Source organism: Girardinichthys multiradiatus, chromosome 11 (assembly GCF_021462225.1).
Source record: "Girardinichthys multiradiatus isolate DD_20200921_A chromosome 11, DD_fGirMul_XY1, whole genome shotgun sequence".
NCBI lineage: Eukaryota > Metazoa > Chordata > Actinopteri > Cyprinodontiformes > Goodeidae > Girardinichthys > Girardinichthys multiradiatus.
This window is the reverse complement of record NC_061804.1, coordinates 407,501-431,096: the sequence shown is the minus strand read 5'-3', so window position 1 is coordinate 431,096 and position 23,596 is coordinate 407,501. Positions and strand designations below refer to the sequence as shown.

The window sequence follows — 23,596 nt, the reverse complement described above, 5'->3', positions numbered from 1 at the left end:
CCACAAAATGTCATTGCTGGCTGTTCCCAGAGTGCTGTATCCAAGCATATGTGTAGAAAGTTGAGTACAAGGAAAAACTTTGGTAGTAGAAAAAGGTGTACTAGCAATAAAAATAATAAAAGATAAAAATAATCCTGCCAATTCATTTAAATCTTTAATTTAAAATGTAAACTATTTAAAATCTGTTATCTCCAATAGGTTCATTGATAAGATTCTTTGGTAAAGAAGGCTTTGAAGCTTAGAGTGAGTTCAGTGTTTTGTCTGACTGATAGAGTCTGCTTCATGTCCCGAATAATTCCTGACTGCTGCCTCCTTTCTTCTGATCCTGCCTGGTTAAACTGGACCAATGAGAAACAACCAGCCAGCTTATTCCTTTAGATTAGTTATATGGGGGCGAGCCTTGTACTGAAGGAAGGCCCAGTCCCAAGAATGCCTGGGGCTGTTATGAACCCAATACATGGAAGCTGTGGAGCCTGGAACTGAGCTGTGGGGAAATGGTTCTGATCCTCTTCTGTAATGGCTTTAACTCAGAACCAAAGCCCAGAGGTGGCAGCTGGGATTGTGGAGTCTAACTGAGGATTGGTTTACTGAAAAGTTGGTGGTTCTTTAGTTCCACTATAAAACTAAGCAGAACTGAACCAACTGTTCTGTTGGTTAAACCTTTGCATCACATTCATATTTAAAATACCAGTAAAGACACAGAGCAGACCAGCTGCAGAATGTCTCCAAGAAGACTTTTATTTTTTGATTCAGTATGATTATTTCAGTTTGGATCAGAACCAACACCAAAAAGGCAGGGACATGAACTGTGAACAAATCATTTGGTTTAAATACATATAAAAGAGTCTGATGATCAGTAAAATATCCAGACTTTTAAAATGTAAAAACACAGAAAAGACTTCATTAGAGGATGGTGATCTGCTCTTCTTCGTCATCCTCTTCTTTTTCTTCTTCCTTGCTGTATGGTGTCTGCATACAAACAGATCAGATCAGAACCATGAAAATGAGCCCATCTTCAGCTGCTCATGGTCCTCAGTCCACCAGCTTCCAGTTGGTTGGAACAAATCAAAGCTGAGGAACATTTACTGTCAGTTTTTAATATGTCAGATAGATTAAACCTTTATTTCCTCATGAGTGGGAACATCCCCAGTGTTATAGTCACACAGAAACCCCCAATTTCAATGACGTTGGGATGTGTAAAGCATAAATAAAAACTGAACACAACGATTTGCAATTCCTGATCAAGCAATATGCAGCTGAATCTACTACAAAGACAAGATGTTTAATGTTTAAACTGCTAAATGTTATTGTTCAATAATCACTCATTTTGAATGTGTGAAAATGTGTGGCGCATTATGAAGAGTAAAAAATGACAACGGAGACCCCGGACTGTTGAGCAACTGAAGTTGTTCATCAAGCAAGATTGGGAAATAATTCCTCCTACAAAGCTTCAACAATTAGTCCTCAGTTCCCAAACCCTTATTGAGTGTTGTTAAAAGGAAAGCTGATGTAACAAAATAGTAAACATGATCCTATCCCAGCTTTGTTGCAACGTGTTGCAAGCATCAATTTCAAAATGAGTAAATATTTGCAAAAAAAAACAATAATGGTTATCAGTTTAACATTAAATATCTTGTCTTTGTAGTAGATTCAAATGATTGCATTCTGCTTTTATTTATGTTTTACTCAACATCCCAACTTCACTGGAAATAGGGTTTCATCCCATCTGAGGTCAGTGACAGTAATGGGAATACAGCTTTTGTAACTACTGTGAATTCCTTCACTTTTCTCAGCTATTGTTTAAGGATTTACATTTTTCATGTAGCCTACTAGGGCAGGGGTGTTCAAAGTCAGTCCTTGCGAGGTCCTGACGTTTCCCTGCTTTAAACACACCTGATTTAGATGATTGCAGCTCAGCAAAAGCCTGTTAATCAACCATCACAGTTGTTTGTTGGATTTGATAGTTTACAGCTACAATGTTAGTTTTAGTGCTGTTGTTCTCATGCATTAGTAAACGTAGCACATTGTTGGTGCATTTATTTTGTACATACTTCTTGTTTTTTATACATTTGTTGATATTTATTGAGGGCAAGTAAAGTAATGGAATCTCGTGTTTTGCAGAGGTCTAAAGCAATGAGGCAGGAGCCCTCATTTACCAGCAAAGGCCAAACCGGGTGGAGTGGAAGGCTCCGCAGCCTGGAGGGGAGCAGGGTGTGAAGTGCCTCATTAGTATTTAAAGAGACTGCAGCAAAACGAGACGGTCATAAAGGAAGCTTAAAAAAATGAGTAAAATGAACAACTGAGGAACTACAATAACGACAAATTCAAACCAAAGCATTGCAGTTTCACTTTATACAGACCACATCTGAATGATTTAAATAGGAAGGGGAAGGATTTAAAAGTCTGGCTGCCTGGAACTGCTGCTGCCTTCCAGAGCAGGGTCTACCTGCCCTTTGATGCTCTTTGGTGATGTGGATTGCAGACCTACTACTGTTCTTGCCACACTTACAAATGTACAGTTCCAGGTGACAAACTCGCAGTCACACACACCCACTCAACAAAGACACACCTATATATACAAATATGCTTACACCCCCCCCCCCCCCCCCCACACACACACACACAAAACAAAATTGTGAATTAAGACCTAATAACCATCACATTCTGAATTATTTAGTAATAAATCAATAGGGTCCAGTTTTACTTTGACCTTTTCTATACAGTTAACCAGTGGTATCCTTTAATTTTCAGACTTCTTCCTGTTATATAAAGTCCCATCTTCTCCACGGCTGTCCCATATACCTGTAATATGTTTTTTGCTAATAAATTGTGTATTATTACAGTTACAGCCCAAATCTAAGCTGTAAACACAACTGTTTCCTCTGCACTGTTTCTTCCTGTTTTGTTCTGAGCTTAAAATCCTTAAGCCCTAATTTCTTCATCCAAATACTTTTTCCAAGTTTTGCTCATTTTCTGCTTTATGATGCAAACTTGCTTGTCTATAGTTCTGTTTCTGTTTAAATGAAACAACATTATACAAACTATAATTCATGTCATCATAGTACTACAGGAGTTTTTTCCTACTTAAGTTCAAACTCAGTGAATGTGACCCGGTCCCACTTTCTGCATTTGTTGATACATCTGCATAACTTTGGACATATAAACAGAACAGATTGATACTTTATCTGAACTGATTACTTTTTATTTGTGTTGTTCCTGCATAGCTCGGAATCAACTGATGGATCTAATAATACCCATGGTTGTATAACTTGAAAAGGCTCAGTTTGACTGATATGAATATGATTTGAGTTCATTTCTGCTGCATTCAGATTTGCACTAACAATAAAACTATTATTTTGTGTAGTGGCTTCACCTGTCTGTTTTGGTTCTGCCTCTTTAACAGTCATGTTCCAGGTGTGCCTCAGGTGTGTCTCTGGTGAATCTCAGGTGTATTTCATGTTTATCTTAGGTGTGTTTCAGGTGTGTGAGTCTGTGGTGTATCTCATGTGAGTCTCAGGTGTATCTGGTGTGTGTCTGCTCTGTCTCAGGTGTGTCTCTGGTGTGTCTCATGTTTGTCTCATGTTTATCTTAGGTGTATTTGGTGTGTCTTAGGTGTGTGTGTGTCTATGGTGTGTTTCAAGTGTATCTCTTGTGTGTTTTAGGAGTGTCTTTGGTGTGTCTCATTTTTGTCTTAGGTGTATCTCTAGTGTGTCTCAGGTGTGTCTCATGTTTGTCTCTTGTGAGTCTCTGGAATGTTTCAGGTGTGTTTTGGGTGGTGTCATCAGTACCAGCACTTACCAGAAAGAGTAGCGTGTGGTGAATGATGAAGTCTCTTGTGAGTGTGATCATCTCCTGGTTCATGGTGTGGAATATTGACGGAGCCAGAACCACAGCCAGGTTATGGGCTGACATCTTGTTGAACTGAGAGAACACTTGGACCCTGAGACAGAGTTGGAGGAGCAAATGAACAGATGGAGCTGACAGCTGAACATCAGACAATTAATCATGTAGTATCATTGTGTGTTAGGATAAGTGTCAGTTACATGTAAAAGTGTCCAAACAACACGTTGAGTGTGGCTCTGTTGTCAGCAGGTAGTTGCCGTAGTAACCGTCTGTACTCTTTAAACCTGCTGCGTTCCTCTGAAATCACTGAGAGACAGAAAGATTGTTAGACTGATGACTGAAGCTGCAGAAAAGATAGATGGTTGTCCTTTATCATGACATTTTTAGAACAATTATTATTCAGTCACGTCCAGTCAGGGTAGGCCCTGCAGACTAGGCCATTTGCAACAAACTGTTTTCCACCTTAACTATTTTATTTTGGACATCTTAGAATAACGGAATCAGTTGAAGGTAGAATGAAACCTTTAGAGTTAGCTCAGCATCGCTGTGCTAGTCAGCCTGGCTGTGTCAGTGAATCAGTTCAGAGTTGTTGCTACCATCACAGCACAGGAAGCCAAGTGCAAGGCAGCCTGTTATGCAGCTATCAATTGGGCAAAAGTAATTTAGCTTTTTTATTTACATTTTAAAAACTGACATGCTGAAAATGATCTCTCCCCTTCTCAATAATCAGTGGAATAATCTTTCTAAGCATCATCAGCAATCAAACCATGGTTCTTCCGTTTTATAGAGGATTTATGTTTTTGGCGATGGGCTCATCGCCATCACCCTAATCTTTAGCTCCCTACACAGATTCTCTATGAGATTCAGGTCTGGACTCTGGCTGGACCACTCGAGAACATAATAATATTACTTCCAGTCAGAAACATGTTGGTCACATTGAAAGATGGCTTTAAATGTGAATCTGCCAGGGGTGTGAATAATTTTGGCCTTAACTGTATTTACATGGAACTCTGCTGTTGCTCACTGGAAAGAGGAGTTGATTAGTAATTTGAAGGTTGTGGTTTCCCCACTATAAAGGTGCTCTGCTGAGACAGCTCCATGCCTGCTACTGCCTACCTGAGCCCTGATCTCAGCACATGTCCTGGTTTTTATATTATTATTACTCTTATCATTTTGGTTTTATTTAGTTTAATAATGTTGTTTTTGGCTCCTTTCCTCCTTTTCTGTTTTTACTTTGTCTTTATCATACTTTGTTTTTTTTTTATTACAGTGGCTTGTCTAGTCTGAACTAGGGACACCTGGTTTTGTCATTGACTTAAAACAAAATCATCTGCGCAACAGCATCAATATCCTTTTTTCCTCTCTTGAGGAGAAAGTCTTTCACTGACAGTGCACAGCAACCAGACCCACCCCACCCAGCCAGAACTTTATTCTTATTAAAACCTGAAATCATAAAAAAATGACATTAGCATTTGACACATAATCTCATATAAAATATGTAGTGTTCCCCAAATATGCAGTAATATAAAAGTAAAAATACATATAATTAATTCAAATTGACACAAAGTTCTGTGTGTACCTGCAGCCTGCAGCCACTGCTGCTGTTCTCCTTCAGGGATCAGACTCTGATGGTCGCGGATGTACTGCTTGAGGGCGGAGCCAACATCCAAAACGCCCTGCTCATCTGCCTCCAGAGGGGCGGCATTTGGTGACGTGATCAGAACCTTTACCAGCTCTTTGACTCTGGAAGCGAGGCCGCAGCGCCGGTACATGCCCTCCACCTTCAGACCTAGACACAGAAATAAAAGCTCCACCTACTGAGGTTTCTATGGAAACAGTGTGCCTTATAGTGTCTGTTCTGATTGTAATTGGCTATGTGCACAATATGGCGACTGCTAACTTCCAGTCAAAAGTTGTGAGGTCGAGAACTCTGCCATTCAGGTTGGATTGTTTTGATAGCAAGCAGTGGAAAGAAATGAGTATGCCAGTTGTCCAGAGGAAGAAATTATGCTATCAGCGGGTGAGCGGATCGTCGCCACACTGTTGTGTACCTCAATGTTCGTGTTCCTCACGCTATAATTCTAAAGTTAGGTTTCACAGCTTCCCTGCTGATAATGTAGCACGTCAGCAATGGCTAGCCAAAATCCGGAGAGATAACTTTAGCCCCAGTAGAGAAAACATGGGTATGTAGCCGACATTTCTTACTTGAGGATCTGGTAGATACACCAGGGGGGAGGAGATGGTTAAAAAGGGTTGGAACTCCCATTTTATTTGAGTGGAAGAAATACTTGTTGCTTGTGTGTGGGACCGTAGGCCTCAGGAGAAATCTGCCGCTGCAGATCCGCCTGTGGACCCTTCAGAATCAGAGATGGTGTTTGTAGCTCCTGATCATGATTACTGCGTTTAACCGTCAACAGGAGTAATGGCCAACGAGTTACAGATTGAAAATGCGGCTCTGCACAAGAGAAGTGAACAGCTACAGAGCCAAGTGGAAGGACTGCACCTGCTGATCCGTTTTGGTTTGGAGCGCTTTGCAGGCTCAGACGATGAAATTTTATTCTATTGGGCTAATTATGCTGTGTTAACATATATATATATATTGATATATATATGTGAGTTACATACGTAAGCTATTAGCCAAACAGTAACTGAATGTGTTTAACGCTTACCTTCATAGTTGTCAATGTAGTTTGATACGTAAAAGCTTGAACCCTTTTCTTTTTTGCAACATGGAGCTGACAATAAGGCTTGAATCAAGCGGAGAACATCACTAACTGAAACTTTTGGGAGGTTCTGAAGGCAGCGGGTGTAATACAACTTGCTTTGGGGGTGAAAAACCAAACAGGAAGTACTCGCCCTCACAACTTTTGATTAGCGGATGTCGAGTAGCCACATTGGGCAACGAGCCATTACTGTCCCGGTTTAGATCCAGCAGAGGTGTTCTGGTCCTGATTTAGTCAGCTGGTTGAGTCAGCTATGACACTCAGTAGGTTCTGGTACCAAACTGAACTTTCTCAAGTCCAGTAATAGGAACATGATTTGATCCAATTTAGGAAGTTTAGTTTCAGGTCAGTTCGGGTTCAGAACCATTGAATTCAACAACATCTACACCAGGTGGTCCTAACCTGGTCCCCAGGTCCCTCTGACCAAAGTTAGGGACCACTGATCTAGACACGGACCAAAAATGTTTACTGCATCAGCTGGACCAGAATGTTCTGTCGGAATCTAGGATAAAAAAGCTTCTCTGGTCTCTCGGTGTGTTTGCAGTCCCAGCTTTGGTTTCTGTTGACAGCTTGTTACAACAAGAAGCAGAACCACAGTCACACCTGTCCTCTATTAATCCGACTGTACAGACTCACCATAGGTCATGATGTGGGAGATGCACCGCTCAATGGCTGGGGAAACCGAACCTTTAATCCCTGCATCAATTACTGAGTGCAGACCCAGACAAGCTGGACTCCGATTGGCTCCTGGTGGTCGGTTACAAGCTGAGTCTTGATTGACCAAAGCTTTCTGCAGGTGTTTGAACCAGGTCTCACAGCATTGGTGTTCCTCAAAACGTAAGGTTATACTCCTGATTAGAGAAAGGAGGTGTCACCTGTTGGTTACCTGTTGAGGGCTCAGCCAATCAGAATACAGTTATGAAGTTTTATTGCTGACAATGTAATAATAAAGACAGTGATCTGTTCTGGGGCTTAAAATGAGGTCAGTCTAACCTCAGAGTAAAAACGCAAGAAATGTTACACCATTCATTTATTCATAATGACTAATCCAAGATGCAGAGACAGTGACTGAAGTGAGTTCAACCTCTGTGCTCCTTGATGATTTTAGAGACAAAGTTACAGCCAGCTGCTGCTGATCAGATGAACAGATGAACTGATCAGCATCAATGTAAGCATCTCTATGAAAGCAGAAGTTTAGTCTGTTTGCAGCTCTGTGGCATCCAGGTGTGTGGTAACCAGGGGTGAAGTGAGCCGGTACGGTCCGGTACTGCGTACCACTAAAAGATTCAGCGCCGGTACACAGTACCGGGAAGAGGGAAGAACGGCTGTCTGCTATGAAGCCGTCATTCAGAACCAGTTACGGCTGCAAAAACTCACGAGCACACAAAGATCACATCCGCTACCAATAATCAGTCTATAACACGACTTAATCTGTTTATAAATATAGTTATTTTCCCCTCATTCCAAATAGTTTCTGAACTGTTCTGCTATGTTGGAGCCTCAAGGCTCTTGCTTTGCTTCTCTCTCCTCAGAGCTCGAGGTTTTTGTGAACGGCCAGGCTTTAAAACGAGCACCGCTACGTTTAATGTCTGTCTGCTCGATACTAAATACCCCAGTTAAAGCAAAGGGAGAGAAACTAGTTGTGTTTCATGTTATTTTGCTGAATTACAACAACACAGTACAGCTCGAAAACACCGTTTTCCAAAAACACCTCCAAAACAGAGCGGTTGCCAAGGAGATCGGTGCGTTCGGTTTAATGGACTGGGAGATTTTACACAGGTGGTGCACAGACATAACAAATCGCCACTTGCATTTGGACAGGATGAACAATAAATCACTTACCATCTACAGACTTTTAAATAAAAACTGCGAAAACAACCGAACTGTCAAATTTTTAATTTAAATGAAATCAAAACTTGACCACAATGCAGATAACAATAACTTCTTTGTTCAAAAGAAAAGATGGAAACTGAAGATGAAAAGTTATGCATCAGAAAATGGTTTATCATTGTTTCATACATGGCAGTTCTTTAACAACTGAAAAAAAAAATAATATATATATATATATATATATATATATTCTACATTGTCAAGTGATTCTTATTTCTGCCTTATACAGACAGCCTTCAGTAAAGTAAAATATTGATACATTTAATTAGTTTGAGTTTGGACTTTGCTGAGAGAGATCTCGAGGGGGCACTGAAGAGAGTAACAATTAACACACACACACATATTTGCCCCCAGTGCCTCCCCAGCCCCCCTCTCTAGCTCCGCCCCTAAGTACCGGCAAGAATTTAAAACTACTTTCACCTGGTGGTAACCCAATGCCAGGATGGAACAACAACAGCAATGATCTGCAACTGTTGCTGCTCATCAGCCTACTATCCACCTCTGACCGATAAAGTCCAACAAAAGACATCTATGGAGAGTTACTGCTGCTAAAAGTAGCTCTACAAGCCACACTAGCCCAAACTTATTCATACCCCTGGCAGATTCAGGTTTCAAGTCATGTTTTACTGTGACCAACATGTTTCTTCTGGCTGGGAGTAATATTAAGATTCTGCAGAGGCCCAGCCAGAGTCCAGATCAGACTCTGGACACCTGTGGATCACTTCTGGTTCCTAGGAACCAACCTTTTTCAGGACATGAGATGGTCCTCACACAAAGACAATGTTCAGAAGAAGGCCCAAAAGAGACTGTATTTCCTGAGGTAAATCAAGAAGTTCAACCTTTCACAGGAGCTGCTGGTCATCTTCTACACTGTCATCATTCAGTCTATCCTGTCTTCATCCATCTCAGTGTGGTTTGGATCATCCACCAAACAGGACAGGTCCAGACTGCAATGACCAATCAGGTCTGCAGAGAGAATAATTGAGGGCTGACCTTCCCTCCATCCAGGACTTATACAGGTCAAGGGTCAGGAAAAGGGCAGCTAAAATCATAATGCCTAATGAGTGCTTGTAAGGCCAAAAAAGCTGATTCTGAAACTGTGTGTGAAGCTTAAAATTAGGATGATGGTGAGGAGGCCCTCTGACCTCAAAGATCTGGAGCTCATCAGCAAAAATAAATCATTAGAATACTAGAAGAACCATGGAGAAAGCTGTTCAGCTGTAAGAGGAAGCTGAGACAGGGATACAAAATTTTGACATGCTATTTTTTGAATATAATGTAAATTAAAAGAGGTTATTTATGAGTTAAGACTGCTTCTGGGTCTTTATTGAATGTAAATAATTTCAAGTCACAATCAGATATGTATGAATCATTTTGGGCTTAGCTGTAGGATTCTGGACTGGATTTGAAGGTGTGTGAGATACTCACCTTTCTACGGTTACCAAGGTGATGATATCTTCGCATAAACCTATTTCTGAAAAGGAAATAAATTCAAACTCACACAGGATATTAATTCACATAACCTCAACCTCCCTATGTGTAAAGTCCTACAATGATCATAATATTACATACAGAATTTCTGTTTCTTTTACTAAACACTTTGTTTGTTTCTAGTGTAAAAACATGATAATAACTAAGATTTTATCTGTGGGTCTGCTATGCTTTAATTGAATAAAACTGAGATAAAGACCCATCTACATTTTAATTTGGTTATAATTTCACTTTATATGCATCGGCAGGCTTAGAGCATCAGCACCAGTAGATTAATACTAATTAATTAATTAGTTAATGTCATCAAACACCATCTGCTGAGTCAAAATGATATAATAAAAACTTAAGAGGGTAGAGAACAGACTTCTGAAGTACTCAATCTAAGATTTTATCTTGTCAAACAGAAAACGAGCTGAAACACAATCTTAGTTACATTCAATTCAGTTTATTTATATAGCACATGTTATGTCAGAGATATAAAGTCAATTCAACCCAACTATGTAGAGGGATTTAGAGCATGTGGACAGTTTATTGCATCATTTGCATCAATCCCTCATACTGAGCATGAATTTGGCAACAGCAAAAAAGAAAACTCCCCTTTGACAGAAAAAAACCACCAGCAGAACCAGAACTAGGCTCGGTGTAAGCAGTCATCTGCCACGACCAACTGGTGGTTTGAAAGGACAGAGCATACACACACAAAAAAAGAAAGTACTGATCCAGGAGTACATTCTTTGTAAGAGAAAATAGAAAAGACCTTAATGGCAGCAAAAGCAAATTTAATGGCTTCATCTAGGAGAGAAATTCTGGTAAACAGATAAGCTCTGAGAAAGGAGGAAAATCTAAGTCATTAAAACAGAATTAATAGATTTGGTCACAGCAATAGTTCCTTTGATTAATGTCTGTAGAAGAGAGACAGGGTAACACACAGATACAGTGTTAGACACAGAGAGACAAGGTTAAACACAGAGAGACAGTGTTAAACACAGAGAGACAGTGTTAGACACAGAGAGACAGGGTTAAACACAGAGAGACAGTGTTAGACACAGAGAGACAATGTTAAACACACAGAGACAGTGTTAGACACAGAGAGACAGGGTTAAACACACAGAGACAGTGTTAGACACAGAGAGACAGGGTTAAACACAGAGAGACAGTGTTAGACACAGAGAGACAAGGTTAAACACAGAGAGACAGTGTTAAACACACAGAGACAGTGTTAGACACAGAGAGACAGGGTTAAACACAGAGAGACAGTGTTAAACACAGAGAGACAGTGTTAAACACACAGAGACAGTGTTAAACACAGAGAGACAGTGTTAGACACAGAGAGACCAGGTTAAACACAGAGAGACAGTGTTAAACACAGAGAGACAGTGTTAAACACACAGAGACAGTGTTAAACACACAGAGACAGTGTTAAACACAGAGAGACAGGGTTAAACACAGAGAGACAGGGTTAAACACACAGAGACAGTGTTAGACACAGAGAGACAGTGTTAAACACAGAGAGACAGTGTTAAACACACAGAGACAGTGTTAAACACAGAGAGACAGTGTTAAACACAGAGAGACAGTGTTAAACACACAGAGACAGTGTTAAACACAGAGAGACAGGGTTAAACACAGAGAGACAGTGTTAAACACAGAGAGACAGTGTTAAACACACAGAGACAGTGTTAAACACAGAGAGACAGGGTTAAACACACAGAGACAGTGTTAGACACAGAGAGACAGTGTTAAACACACAGAGACAGTGTTAGACACAGAGAGACAGTGTTAAACACAGAAAGACAGTGTTAAACACAGAGAGACAGGGTTAAACACAGAGAGACAGTGTTAGACACAGAGAGACAGTGTTAAACACAGAGAGACAGGGTTAAACACACAGAGACAGTGTTAGACACAGAGAGACAGTGTTAAACACACAGAGACAGTGTTAGACACAGAGAGACAGTGTTAAACACAGAGAGACAGTGTTAAACACAGAGAGACAGGGTTAAACACACAGAGACAGTGTTAGACACAGAGAGACAGTGTTAAACACAGAGAGACAGGGTTAAACACAGAGAGACAGTGTTAGACACAGAGAGACAGTGTTAAACACACAGAGACAGTGTTAGACACAGAGAGACAGTGTTAAACACAGAGAGACAGGGTTAAACACACAGAGACAGTGTTAGACACAGAGAGACAGTGTTAAACACACAGAGACAGTGTTAGACACAGAGAGACAGTGTTAAACACAGAGAGACAGGGTTAAACACACAGAGACAGTGTTAGACACAGAGAGACAGTGTTAAACACACAGAGACAGTGTTAGACACAGAGAGACAGTGTTAAACACAGAGAGACAGTGTTAAACACAGAGAGACAGGGTTAAACACACAGAGACAGGGTTAAACACACAGAGACAGGGTTAAACACAGAGAGACAGTGTTAGACACAGAGAGACAGTGTTAAACACAGAGAGACAGGGTTAAACACACAGAGACAGGGTTAAACACACAGAGACAGTGTTAGACACAGAGAGACAGTGTTAAACACAGAGAGACAGGGTTAAACACACAGAGAGACAGGGTTAAACACAGAGAGACAGGGTTAAACACACAGAGACAGTGTTAGACACAGAGAGACAGGGTTAGAAACAGATAGACAGGGTTAAACACACAGAGACAGTGTTAGACACAGAGAGACAGTGTTAAACACAGAGAGACAGGGTTAAACACACAGAGACAGTGTTAGACACAGAGAGACAGTGTTAAACACAGAGAGACAGGGTTAAACACAGAGAGACAGTGTTAGACACAGAGAGACAGTGTTAAACACAGAGAGACAGGGTTAAACACACAGAGACAGGGTTAAACACACAGAGACAGTGTTAGACACAGAGAGACAGTGTTAAACACAGAGAGACAGGGTTAAACACACAGAGAGACAGGGTTAAACACAGAGAGACAGGGTTAAACACACAGAGACAGTGTTAGACACAGAGAGACAGGGTTAGAAACAGATAGACAGGGTTAAACACAGAGAGACAGTGTTAGACACAGAGAGACAGGGTTAGAAACAGATAGACAGGGTTAGAAACAGATAGACAAGGTTAAACACAGAGAGACAGGGTTAGAAACAGAGAGAAACACAGAGAGATAGGTGTAAATACAGAAAGAAAGGGGGAAACACAGAGAGATAGCGGTAAATAATGAGAGACGGACTTAAACACAGAGTTAAAGGAACAGGTGTATCCTCTACAGAAAGAGAACAGGAAGTTACTGACAAATTAAAAGATTACTTTAAAGCTGAATAACCACTGATATGAATAATTTTTTCCTTAGCTTTACACCGTCATACAAAACACCTGATTAGTTACCTTGTTGACTGAGCATGCTCAGGTCGAATCTCAGAACCTGTTGTGAGTGTCTCTTTATGGGATGGATGCTGACTCCATCCTCCCACAGTAACACCCAGGCATCAGACTGATTTGAAGTCCCACCCACATCAACAATACACACCTTGCTGACAGCAGAGGCACCACCCACCTCAGCATAGGACACACCTCCTGGTAGAATGACCTAAAAAGCAGGAATGTGGTTAATCTGAGGGAATAATGGATGACTGTAAGGCTGCTATGATATCAGATTATTTTATTAAAGTAGTTGGTTTTCGTGTTGTACCTTTAGAATATGAACCAAGTGAGTCTGCAGTGCTTCCCTGTTGTCAGCATCACAGATCAGATGATCATTCAGTGTCACCAACTCAAACTGATGAGCCGGCCTGAAAACACAGAGTCACAGTCATGGATGAGAAGATTTCAACTTGAAATCTTCAGCAGAGTCTTAGCTGAGTGATCAATTTTGGTTTGTGTTTTTATTTCTCCATCTGTGAGTTTTCTGGCCTGGCGGGATAGCTGAAGTGCTGGATTGCTGTGCAGGTCGGGAGTGTCTGAATGCTGTCTGAGTGCATGTTGTATATAAGTGTGAATGAGTACCTATGTATGACCACCTCTTAAGGAACTGTATTATGGTTAGAATGTTATTTTGATTTGGATAAGTATACTGGTTCTGGCTTTTATATTGCCAAAACCAGCTCCTGAGGTACTCAATCTAAGATTTGATCTTGTCAAACAGGAAACATGGAGCTGAAACACAATCTTAGTTACATTCAATTCAGTTAGAGAGGCCTAAGTTATCCTGAGCTATCTCTGTAGTTATGCTGCTATAGGCTTAGACTGCTGGAGGACATAATGACCACTTTCACTCACTCAGCTACATTCTCATACTACTCTGCAATTTTGCGATATTTGCTGTTATTTCAGCTTTTAACTTTATGTTCTCTCTCAGTTTTTCTCTTTCTAGAGAAAGAAGCTGAGCTAGAAGCTGAGCCTCTGCTGCCAACAACTTAATGCTCACCTTCTACAGATGATCCACATGGCCCTGTCTTTCAGTGTTTAACCCTGTCTCTCCTAGACATGGCTACTGACTGAGCTTCTACTATGAATAATGCCCCTTTTCCACTAGTACTAACTACGAACGGGTCCATACAGATCGACTTGCTTTTTAGGCTTTTCCATTAGTGATGGTTGCAACCACAAGCATTTACTAAAAATAGTAACAGTTATACCATTGCTAAGTCTGTCGGTCACTGACTGGTTAGGGGGTGGTGTCACTAGTCACAGCCTATTTCAGTAACTAATATCTTTAACTGTTTTTAATATCTTTAAATTGTTTTACGCTGGGCTTGTTGTGTATATGAGCACTATTATAGCAAGCTACCATTAAGTAGCATTAGTTTGTCCTCATGTCCTCGAGTTCATACCCTTCATTTGATACCGCATGGCATTCCATTAGTACCTTAGGTACTGATGTAAAACGGGCATAACTATTTGTGCTCTCTTTTGTCCTCTAGACTTGAAACCTAACAGAGAGCTCATCTGCTTAGCTGTCTTCCCCTCCTAGATGAAGCCTCTAAATGAGTTACTACTGCCTTAAACATTTAATAATTTCTTTCACATTGAAAGTACTCCTAGATCAGTGCTTCTGTGTTTTTTTGTGTCTATATATACCTATAAATTTGTTTATAGGTATATATAATATATATATTCAGATTTAATTTTATGAATTCATTTTTTTCTGGTAGCAGTACAGTTGCCCGGTACGGCGGAGCCGGGGTCCCACCCTGGAGCCAGGCATGGGGTCGGGACTCGTCGGAGAGCGCCTGGTGGCCGGGTTGCTCCTCGCGGGACCCGGCCAGGCCAAGCCCGAACGAGAGACGCGAGGCCATCCCCCAGTGGGCCCACCACTTGCAGGGGGAACCGTGAGGGACTGGTGCAAAGAGGATTGGGTGGCGGACGAAGGTGGAGACCTCAGCGGCCCGATCCCCGGATGCTTAGGCTAGCTCTAGGGACGTGGAATATCACCTCGCTGGGAGGGAAGGAGCCTGAGCTTGTGTGGGAGGTCGAGAGATATCGACTAGAAATAGTCGGGCTCGCCTCCACGCACAGCGTGGGCTCTGGAACCCATCTCCTTGAGAGGGGTTGGACTCTCTTCTACTCTGGAGTGGCCCACGGGGAGAGGTGGCGGGCTGGTGTGGGTTTGCTTGTTGCCCCCCAGCTCAGCCGTCTCGTGTTGGGGTTTACCCCAGTGGATGAGAGGGTTATATCCCTGCGCCTTCGGGTTGGGGAGAGGTCTCTGACTATCATTTCAGCCTACGGGCCGAGTGGTAGTGCGGAGTACCCGGCCTTCTTGGCGTCCCTGTCGGGGGTGCTGGATATTGCCCCTCCCGGGGACTCCATTATTCTGCTGGGGGACATCAACGCCCACGTGGGGAACGACAGTGACACCTGGAGAGGCGTGATCGGGAGGAATGGCCTCCCCGATCTGAATCCGAGTGGTGTTTTATTATTGGACTTCTGTGCTAGTCACGGATTGTCCATAACGAACACCATGTTCAAACATAAGGGTGTCCATCAGTGCACTTGGCACCAGGACACCCTAGACAGGAGGTCGATGATCGACTTTGTTGTCGTATCATCAGACCTTCGGCCGCATGTTTTGGACACTCGGGTGAAGAAAGGGGCTGAGCTGTCCACTGATCATCACCTGGTGGTGAGTTGGATCCGCTGGAGGAGGAGAAAGCCAGACAGACTTGGCAGGCCCAAGCGCATAGTGAGGGTCTGCTGGGAACGCCTGGCGGAGCCCTCGGCCAGGGATGTATTCAACTCCCACCTCCGGGAGAGCTTCGACCAGATCCCGGGGGATGTTGGAGACATAGAGTCCGAGTGGACCATGTTCTCTGCATCTATTGTCGATGCTGCTGCCCATAGCTGCGGCCGTAAGGTCTGCGGTGCCTGTCGTGGCGGCAATCCCAGAACCCGGTGGTGGACACCGGCAGTAAGGGATGCTGTTAAGCTGAAGAAGGAGTCCTATCGGCTGTGGTTGGCTTGTGGGACTCCTGAGGCGGCTGACGGGTACCGTGAGGCCAAGCGTGCTGCGGCCCGGGCTGTGGCAGAGGCAAAAACTCGGGCCTGGGAAGAGTTCGGTGAGGCCATGGAGAAGGACTACCGGTTGGCCTTGAAGCGATTCTGGCAAACCGTCCGGCGCCTCAGGAGGGGGAAGCAGTGCTTTGCCAACACTGTTTATAGTGGGGGTAGGAGACTGCTGACCTCGACTGAGGACATTATCGGGCGGTGGAAGGAGTACTTCGAGGATCTCCTCAATCCTGCCATAACGCATTCCGTGGTGGAAACAGAGGCTGGGGACTCGGGGTTGGACTCTTTCATCACCCAGGCTGAAGTTACCGAGGTGGTTAAAAAGCTCCGCGGTGGCAAGGCTTCGGGGGTGGATGAGATCCGCCCTGAGTACCTCAAGTGTCTGGATGTTGTAGGGCTGTCATGGTTGACACGCCTCTTCAACATTGCGTGGCGGTCGGGGACAGTACCTCTGGACTGGCAGACTGGGGTGGTGGTCCCCCTTTATAAGAAGGGGGACCGGAGGGTGTGTTCCAACTACAGGGGGATCACACTCCTCAGCCTCCCTGGTAAGGCCTACACCAGGGTATTGGAGAGGAGAGTCCGACCGATAGTCGAACCTCGGCTTCAGGAGGAACAGTGTGGTTTTCGTCCCAGCCGTGGAACACTGGACCAGCTCTATACCCTCTACAGGGTACTCAAGGGTTCATGGGAGTTTGCCCAACCGGTTCACATGTGTTTTGTGGACCTGGAGAAAGCATTCAACTGTGTCCCTCGTGATGCCCTGTGGGGGGTGCTCCAGGAGTATGGAATCAGGGGCCCTTTATTAGGGGCCATCCGGTCCCTGTACGAGCGGAGCAGGAGTTTGGTCCGCATTGCCGGCACTAAGTCGGACCTGTTCCCAGTGCATGTTGGACTCCGGCAGGGCTGCCCTTTGTCGCCGGTCCTGTTCATAACTTTTATGGACAGGATTTCTAGACGCAGCCAAGGGCCGGAGGGGGTCTGGTTTGGGGACCAGTGGATTTCGTCTCTTCTTTTTGCGGATGACGTGGTCCTGCTGGCCCCCTCTAGCCAAGACCTACAGCATGCGCTGTGGCGGTTCGCAGCCGAGTGTGAAGCGGCTGGGATGAGGATCAGCTCCTCCAAGTCCGAGGCCATGGTACTCGACCGGAAAAGGGTGGCTTGTCCTCTTCCGGTTGGAGGGGAGTTCCGGCCTCAAGTGGAGGAGTTTAAGTATCTTGGGGTCTTGTTCACGAGTGAGGGAAGAATGGAGCGGGAGATTGACAGACGGATCGGTGCGGCTGCCACAGTAATGGGGGCGCTGTGCCGGTCCATTGTGGTGAAGAGAGAGCTGAGCCGAAAAGCAAAGCTCTCAATTTACTGGTCGGTCTAAGTTCCTACCTTCACGTATGGTCATGAACTTTGGGTCATGACCGAAAGAACGAGATCACGGATACAAGCGGCTGAAATGAGCTTCCTCCGTAGGGTGGCCGGGCACTCCCTTAGAGATAGGGTGAGGAGCTCGGCCATCCGGGAGGAGCTCGGAGTAGAGCCGCTGCTCCTCCACATCGAGAGGAGCCAGTTGAGGTGGCTCGGGCATCTATACCGGATGCCTCCTGGACGCCTTCCTCGGGAGGTGTTCCGGGCACGTCCCACCGGGAGGAGGCCCAGGGGACGGCCCAGGACACGCTGGAGGGACTATGTCTCTCGGCTGGCCTGGGAACACCTTGAGCTCCCCCTGGAGGAGCTGGAGGAGGTGTCTGGAGAGAGGGACGTCTGGGCGTCTCTGCTGAGTCTGCTGCCCCCGCGACCCGGTCCTGGATAAGCGGAAGACGACGAACGAACGAACGAGCAGTACAGTAAAACAAATCACACATTTCTAGAATGTCTGCATTGTTTAATAACTTTTGTTATTATAGAATAATAGCATATTCAATTTACATGTATATTGTTTGCTTTTTATCAATGACTTCTGATTGGTTGGTTGGTTGACCGAGCTTAAAGTTTAGTTTGTGTTAGGCTGCAGTGAATAAAGGTGTGCAACAGAGGGCGGTCTCAGAAGTTAGTTCATAGGCCAGGTTTTGTTTAGAGGTTACTGAACCTGTTTCACCTTAATTCAACTTCACTGACCCCCAACTGATCTGCTTCCTTGCTTCATCAGACTGATGTCTGTTAAAAGTTAATTTTCTGTACTGTTTGTGCATGTTGTTGAGTCTAATCTGCTGTTTGCTGCACTAAATCAGCTCTGGAGTCAGAACAGTTCAGATTTACCCATCTTTCAGGAAAACAGACAGAACTTCTCGCAGGTCAAGGACGTCACAGGCTGCAGATTCATTTTCTAATGAGAAGAAAAAACGATCTTCCTCCAGTTTACCATGAAGCTCCTCGTCCTCCTGGCCTGCTCAGGTAACACACAGCAACACAGAAGACACACATCATGCATGTTTCAGGGACAGACTGGAGACCGGCTGCTGTTTCATGGTGGACACACTGAAGCTGACCTGAACATGTAGCTTCAAGTCAAAATGTTTTGTTTCACTAAGGAGAAACATGTAGAACTCTTTAGCGAAATCCAGCTGAGAACCAGCATGAAGGCCCAGTCAGGACCCTGCTATAAACATTAGGGGGGAGTGTTGGCCGAGTGGTTAGAGAGCAGGGTGTTTGCTTCCTGCAAGGCTGCAAGGCTTTTTTTGGGCACTGCCCAGTGAGAAAAATATTGAAAAAACCTCCATGTCGATGCTGTGATGGATAGACTGACTGGATGAGATAACTGGCTGGTAAGTATTTCAAACAAAGAGGAGGCCAGTTTTCAGCCTGGGGGGACATCAGCGATAATTTCTATTTGTAATCAGAAGTTAGTGTCTACCTTCCCCTCTTTATGGCGCATGGACATCTCTTTAGTCCTAATGATGCCAGAACCAAATGCTTTGAAATTTGTCTCTTTTACAGCCCTTACTCCCTGTCCCAATTTAACCTAAGCAAAAATGTTGGAGCTCATGGTTGTTTAGCTCATTCAATCAACCCTAACAGGTTCTTCACCACATTCTTTATGTTCTTCACAGTATTTCACTTTGATTCTGTTCACGCTTACCTCATCTGTCATAGTCTTTTCAACTCGTTTTGCTCAAGGGATCAAAGTTAGTGCCTTACCTGAAAGCGTAGAATCCAGTTTTCTATTGGCTGACTGAGGCTGGTGAGGTGGCACCTCTGAAGAAGAACACATGTATATTCTAAACATTCAAAACATGATTGTCTGTTTGAGCTGAGGGCGAGTGTTTCTTTAGATGTGGGCTACCTGTGTACTCGTTCAGGCGCAGCAGTTCAGTCTGCAGAGCCTGATTGGCTTTTTCAGCCAGCAGGATGGGGGAGTGTCTCTGTGGGTCAGACGAGGACACCTGCACACAGGTAAGATTGCACAGTTGAAGACTGAATGGGCAGGTAGGGAGGCCTGGTTGATAGAGTTAGGAAATAGAGAGAAACCTTTGCTCCCGAGCAGATCAGACACATTGTTTCCTTCACGTTGTCAGTGACAACCACCTGATACAGCCTCTGAAATGTCATCATCATCATTATTGTCATCCACATCATCATCACTCCCTGAATCAAGCCCTGCATAATTACTTCTCAAGGTAACCTCTGAAGTACCACAGGTTCTCAGCCCCACCTGGTTCATCATGAAGCGGCTAGACGCCAGGGCATGGATTCGTCTGTAGCGCCCCCTGCTGTATTTATTCTGAATAAATGTTGACCTCTCTTCTTCTGTCGACTCTGGATGCAGCTGTTCCACTGCTGGCACAGCTGGAGCCCACACCTGATTGGCCAGCCAGTTGCCGTAGGTAACAAAAAGCTGAAAGAATTAAAGGGTTGAAAGTTAGGAAGGCTCTGCTGTGTGACAGGATCAGCTACCTTTTCTCATCTCCGTGAGGCTTCAACTGTCTTCTGACAGAAACAACCAGGTTGGATGTTACATCTGAAGGGTTTTGGGGACAAAACTTTTCCTGAAAGAGGATCTCTTTTTTTCTTAAACTCTGTCACAGTTTTGATTATTGAAGGGTGAGAGTCAGTGACCGGTCAGCTCTGAGGTCCAAAGGAAATCCACTCCAGCCATATTACTGACAAGAATTCAGTAATATGACTTATTTTAAGATGTTCTGATGATTCAGAATCAGAATCAGAAAAGCTTTATTGCCAAGTACGTTTTTGGACATACAAGGAATTTGTTTTGACGTATTCTGACTAAATGTAAAATCAGCTCTGGTACATCTTTGCCACACGATCTGAGAGCCTCCATGCCTCACATGACTTTAGTCCTCTGAGATAAACCTCTGGTACTGAGTCAAAAAATTAACATGTCAAAAATGTGAAAAATAAAAGGTAAATCAGAGCAATAATTGTTCCCCAACATGTTGATCCTTCAGGACAAAACAGGCTTTAATTTGCCCCTCACCTGGATTAATGGTTCAGTCCAGGCCTTGTTGTCCATCCTCAGACTGCGTACCTTTGACAGGTTGCTGTCTAAAACACGATGCTGAACTGAGAACAGACAAACATCAACATTTAGAACCATTTGGTATCTATCTGTACCTTCAGTAGCCACAACTCTTATGGCTCTGCCCACAGCATCTCACAGCCTCCAGACTTCGCATATGATGTTGGGTTGCTACCTGCACAGCTGTCGCAGATGACCAGAAGCAGATTGACAGAAGCCCATTCAGGATTGGCTGCCCCACAGTCACCACACACCTTGTTGTAGGGGTTCTCCCAGAGACGCAGCGCCACCTGGCTGCAGGACACAGCACTGTGGATGGTTGAGGTCAGGCTTTCCAGCCAGAGGGATAGGTCCTTTGACGAATCAACAGACAGGCTGTAAAACAGAAACAAGACTACAAACAGAGCTCTACCAAACATAGAGGAAGACATGTGATGTACAGGTAACAGGTGTGTACTTGAAGGTCTTGTAGGGAGTGAGAAGGGCAAAAGAGTGCTTTCCTATTGGTTTCACCGTGGCCAAGTTCAGGGGAACAGAAAAGGAGGCGATGCCCAACTGGAAGGTCTCTTTGTTGGTGTAAATCCAAAGGTCGTGACCCCAGACAGCGGCGTAGGTGCGGCTCCGAGTGTCTTTGATGGTTAATTGTCCATGTAGGTCAGAGGGGGCGGGGCTTTGCAGGCCACGAGTTGCTAACAATGATGTGACCCAGCCTTCCTGAACCTCTGAGGGACAGAAAGAAGAAGAAGGTTCTACCAAAGCAAAAAACCCAGAAGATCTATCCTTGCCTCCATCTTCTGATCTACTGCTCTTTGTAGAAGACAACAATGACCATAAAGAAGATTCTGATTCTGGATTATTGGTCACCTGCAGAAGTCCTAGTTTATCTTTTATTACCGTACTGCCAGTCCTGTCGACCTGAATGCTTTAACAATGTCAGACTCAATCTGCTATAAACCTTTGTTTCTCTACAGAGTTCCCAGGATCAGCTCAACCTGACAATATCCACTCTTCGTATCTTTATCTCCACAAAACCTCAACTCCACATCAAGATCAGGATTTTCTGAACATCTGAAGTGGGACGCTGTTTTGACGGATGATGCCCATTAAAAATGAAATCTCTGATATTTGGATTTCAGCCCCAGATTAAAGTGAAGCTGGAGCAGGGAGTGAATAAATCACCTCCTGTTAGCAGATCTGTTAGATACCGGACTGTTGAACTCAGAGCTTCCCTACAATTCACCAGATATTTTGAAATGAATATTTCTTCCTGTGTTTGTTAAAAATCTGTATTCTGTCCCAGCAGTTGGTAACGCCAACAGGGTATGACTAAAGCAAAGCTATGCCCAAACAGCAGATGATGTTTTCTTTGACACTGACCGACAAGGGATTTCTTCAGCTCATATCTGACATTTAATCCAAACGCAGACAGGACAAAGTCATTCAGGACAAACAGAGGATTTTTAGAATAGATTTTTATGTTTTTCTCACAAGAAACGTGTGGACTGCAGGCACTCACAGGGTAGACAATACCAGTTTTCCAAAATATCCATGGGGCCTACTACGTTTCTACCAACGCGGTTCGGAGCCCGATCTGGTCCCCAAACGGGATTTCGAACCGGTGACGCATGTTTCCACTGATGAAAGGTATGGCAAGCCGTTAGTATCAAAAATAATCCGTCCATTACGGCGTTGTTCTAAAGATCATGGATCTTCTGGTTGTGTCTGGCCTTGCAGTGTACTGATTGAGTAAAATGCCCTAAAATCTACTGGCGGAGTGCTAATTACTTAATTAATTAAATTAATCAAATATGCATAAAACGCACCCACACGTTATTTCCATCAATGCGCTTTGAGATTCACAATGCAGTGTGCGTAAATAAACGGCAAATCCCGTCATTTATGGATTAAAACAATGAGTTAAAACACAGATTATTTTTGATACTAATGGTTTGCCACAGCGGGGTTACAGAGTGCGAACTGCAGAATACTTGGTTTTTGTTACACTCATAGATGCTGAACATATGCAAATGAAAACATTGTAGAAACCATTGTTCATGCAGGGAGTCGCTGTCTCCTTTTCCATATTGACTGTAGTTTATGGATGCTCTCTTTCTGCATTATAGGAACATTGCGCGCAGCTCAACAAGCTCTGCTGTCTCACTACCATGATGTGTAACTCCCCCTGGTGAAGACTCATGCCTGGTTTACAAAAATTGTGGAAACGCGCATCGGTACTCAACTAAACACCAAGGCATCCGAGCCAAACTGGTTCAAGACGAGATCAGATCATGTCTCATATGGGAAGACGACAGGAAACTGTCAGGAAAACATTTTCCTACCGTTACTATGAGCCATGAAGTCATAACGTTTCTTCCTGAAGTAGACAGAGAAGCGTCCTTTGTCCTGAGGCTTCACGTTGGTGATGCTGGAAACATGGAACAACACCTCGCTGAACTGGTCCTGTTCAATAAAACCAGAATCCACATTAGTCAGCTGGTGGACACACACAGGTAAACAGCACACACGTGAGCCAGGTCCACTTACTGAGCGCTTCTTACGCAGGGACATCAGCTGGCCGTCCAACGTCACCCACAGCACGCTGTATCTGATGGACAGAGTAGATACATCACCTGATGTCTACATGTGTTTATCTGGAGAAGTGGTTATCAATCCTGGTCCTCAGGACCCACTGTC

The 23,596-nt window shown here is 43.9% G+C and overlaps 1 protein-coding gene across 3 annotated transcripts in view; it reads right to left on the bottom strand.

The window, feature by feature from the left end:
* Nucleotides 1-713: 713 nt before the first annotated feature.
* Nucleotides 714-23,596, bottom strand: part of LOC124876804 (arf-GAP with Rho-GAP domain, ANK repeat and PH domain-containing protein 1) — a 42,928-nt gene continuing 20,045 nt past the window's right edge. For all 3 annotated transcript variants that reach the window (XM_047379817.1, XM_047379816.1, XM_047379818.1), the window contains 18 exons: nt 23,447-23,507; nt 23,242-23,362; nt 21,360-21,624; nt 21,078-21,277; nt 20,861-20,946; nt 20,078-20,260; nt 19,894-19,962; nt 19,709-19,808; nt 19,564-19,620; nt 18,685-18,811; nt 13,622-13,721; nt 13,318-13,519; nt 9,885-9,930; nt 7,203-7,417; nt 5,423-5,632; nt 4,044-4,149; nt 3,799-3,940; nt 714-969 (listed from right to left, as the gene is read on the bottom strand). In XM_047379817.1, the coding sequence (XP_047235773.1) occupies nt 904-969; nt 3,799-3,940; nt 4,044-4,149; nt 5,423-5,632; nt 7,203-7,417; nt 9,885-9,930; nt 13,318-13,519; nt 13,622-13,721; nt 18,685-18,811; nt 19,564-19,620; nt 19,709-19,808; nt 19,894-19,962; nt 20,078-20,260; nt 20,861-20,946; nt 21,078-21,277; nt 21,360-21,624; nt 23,242-23,362; nt 23,447-23,507 (2,356 nt within the window). In that variant the 3' untranslated portion in view covers nt 714-903. The remainder of the gene's footprint in view (nt 970-3,798; nt 3,941-4,043; nt 4,150-5,422; nt 5,633-7,202; nt 7,418-9,884; nt 9,931-13,317; nt 13,520-13,621; nt 13,722-18,684; nt 18,812-19,563; nt 19,621-19,708; nt 19,809-19,893; nt 19,963-20,077; nt 20,261-20,860; nt 20,947-21,077; nt 21,278-21,359; nt 21,625-23,241; nt 23,363-23,446; nt 23,508-23,596) is intronic.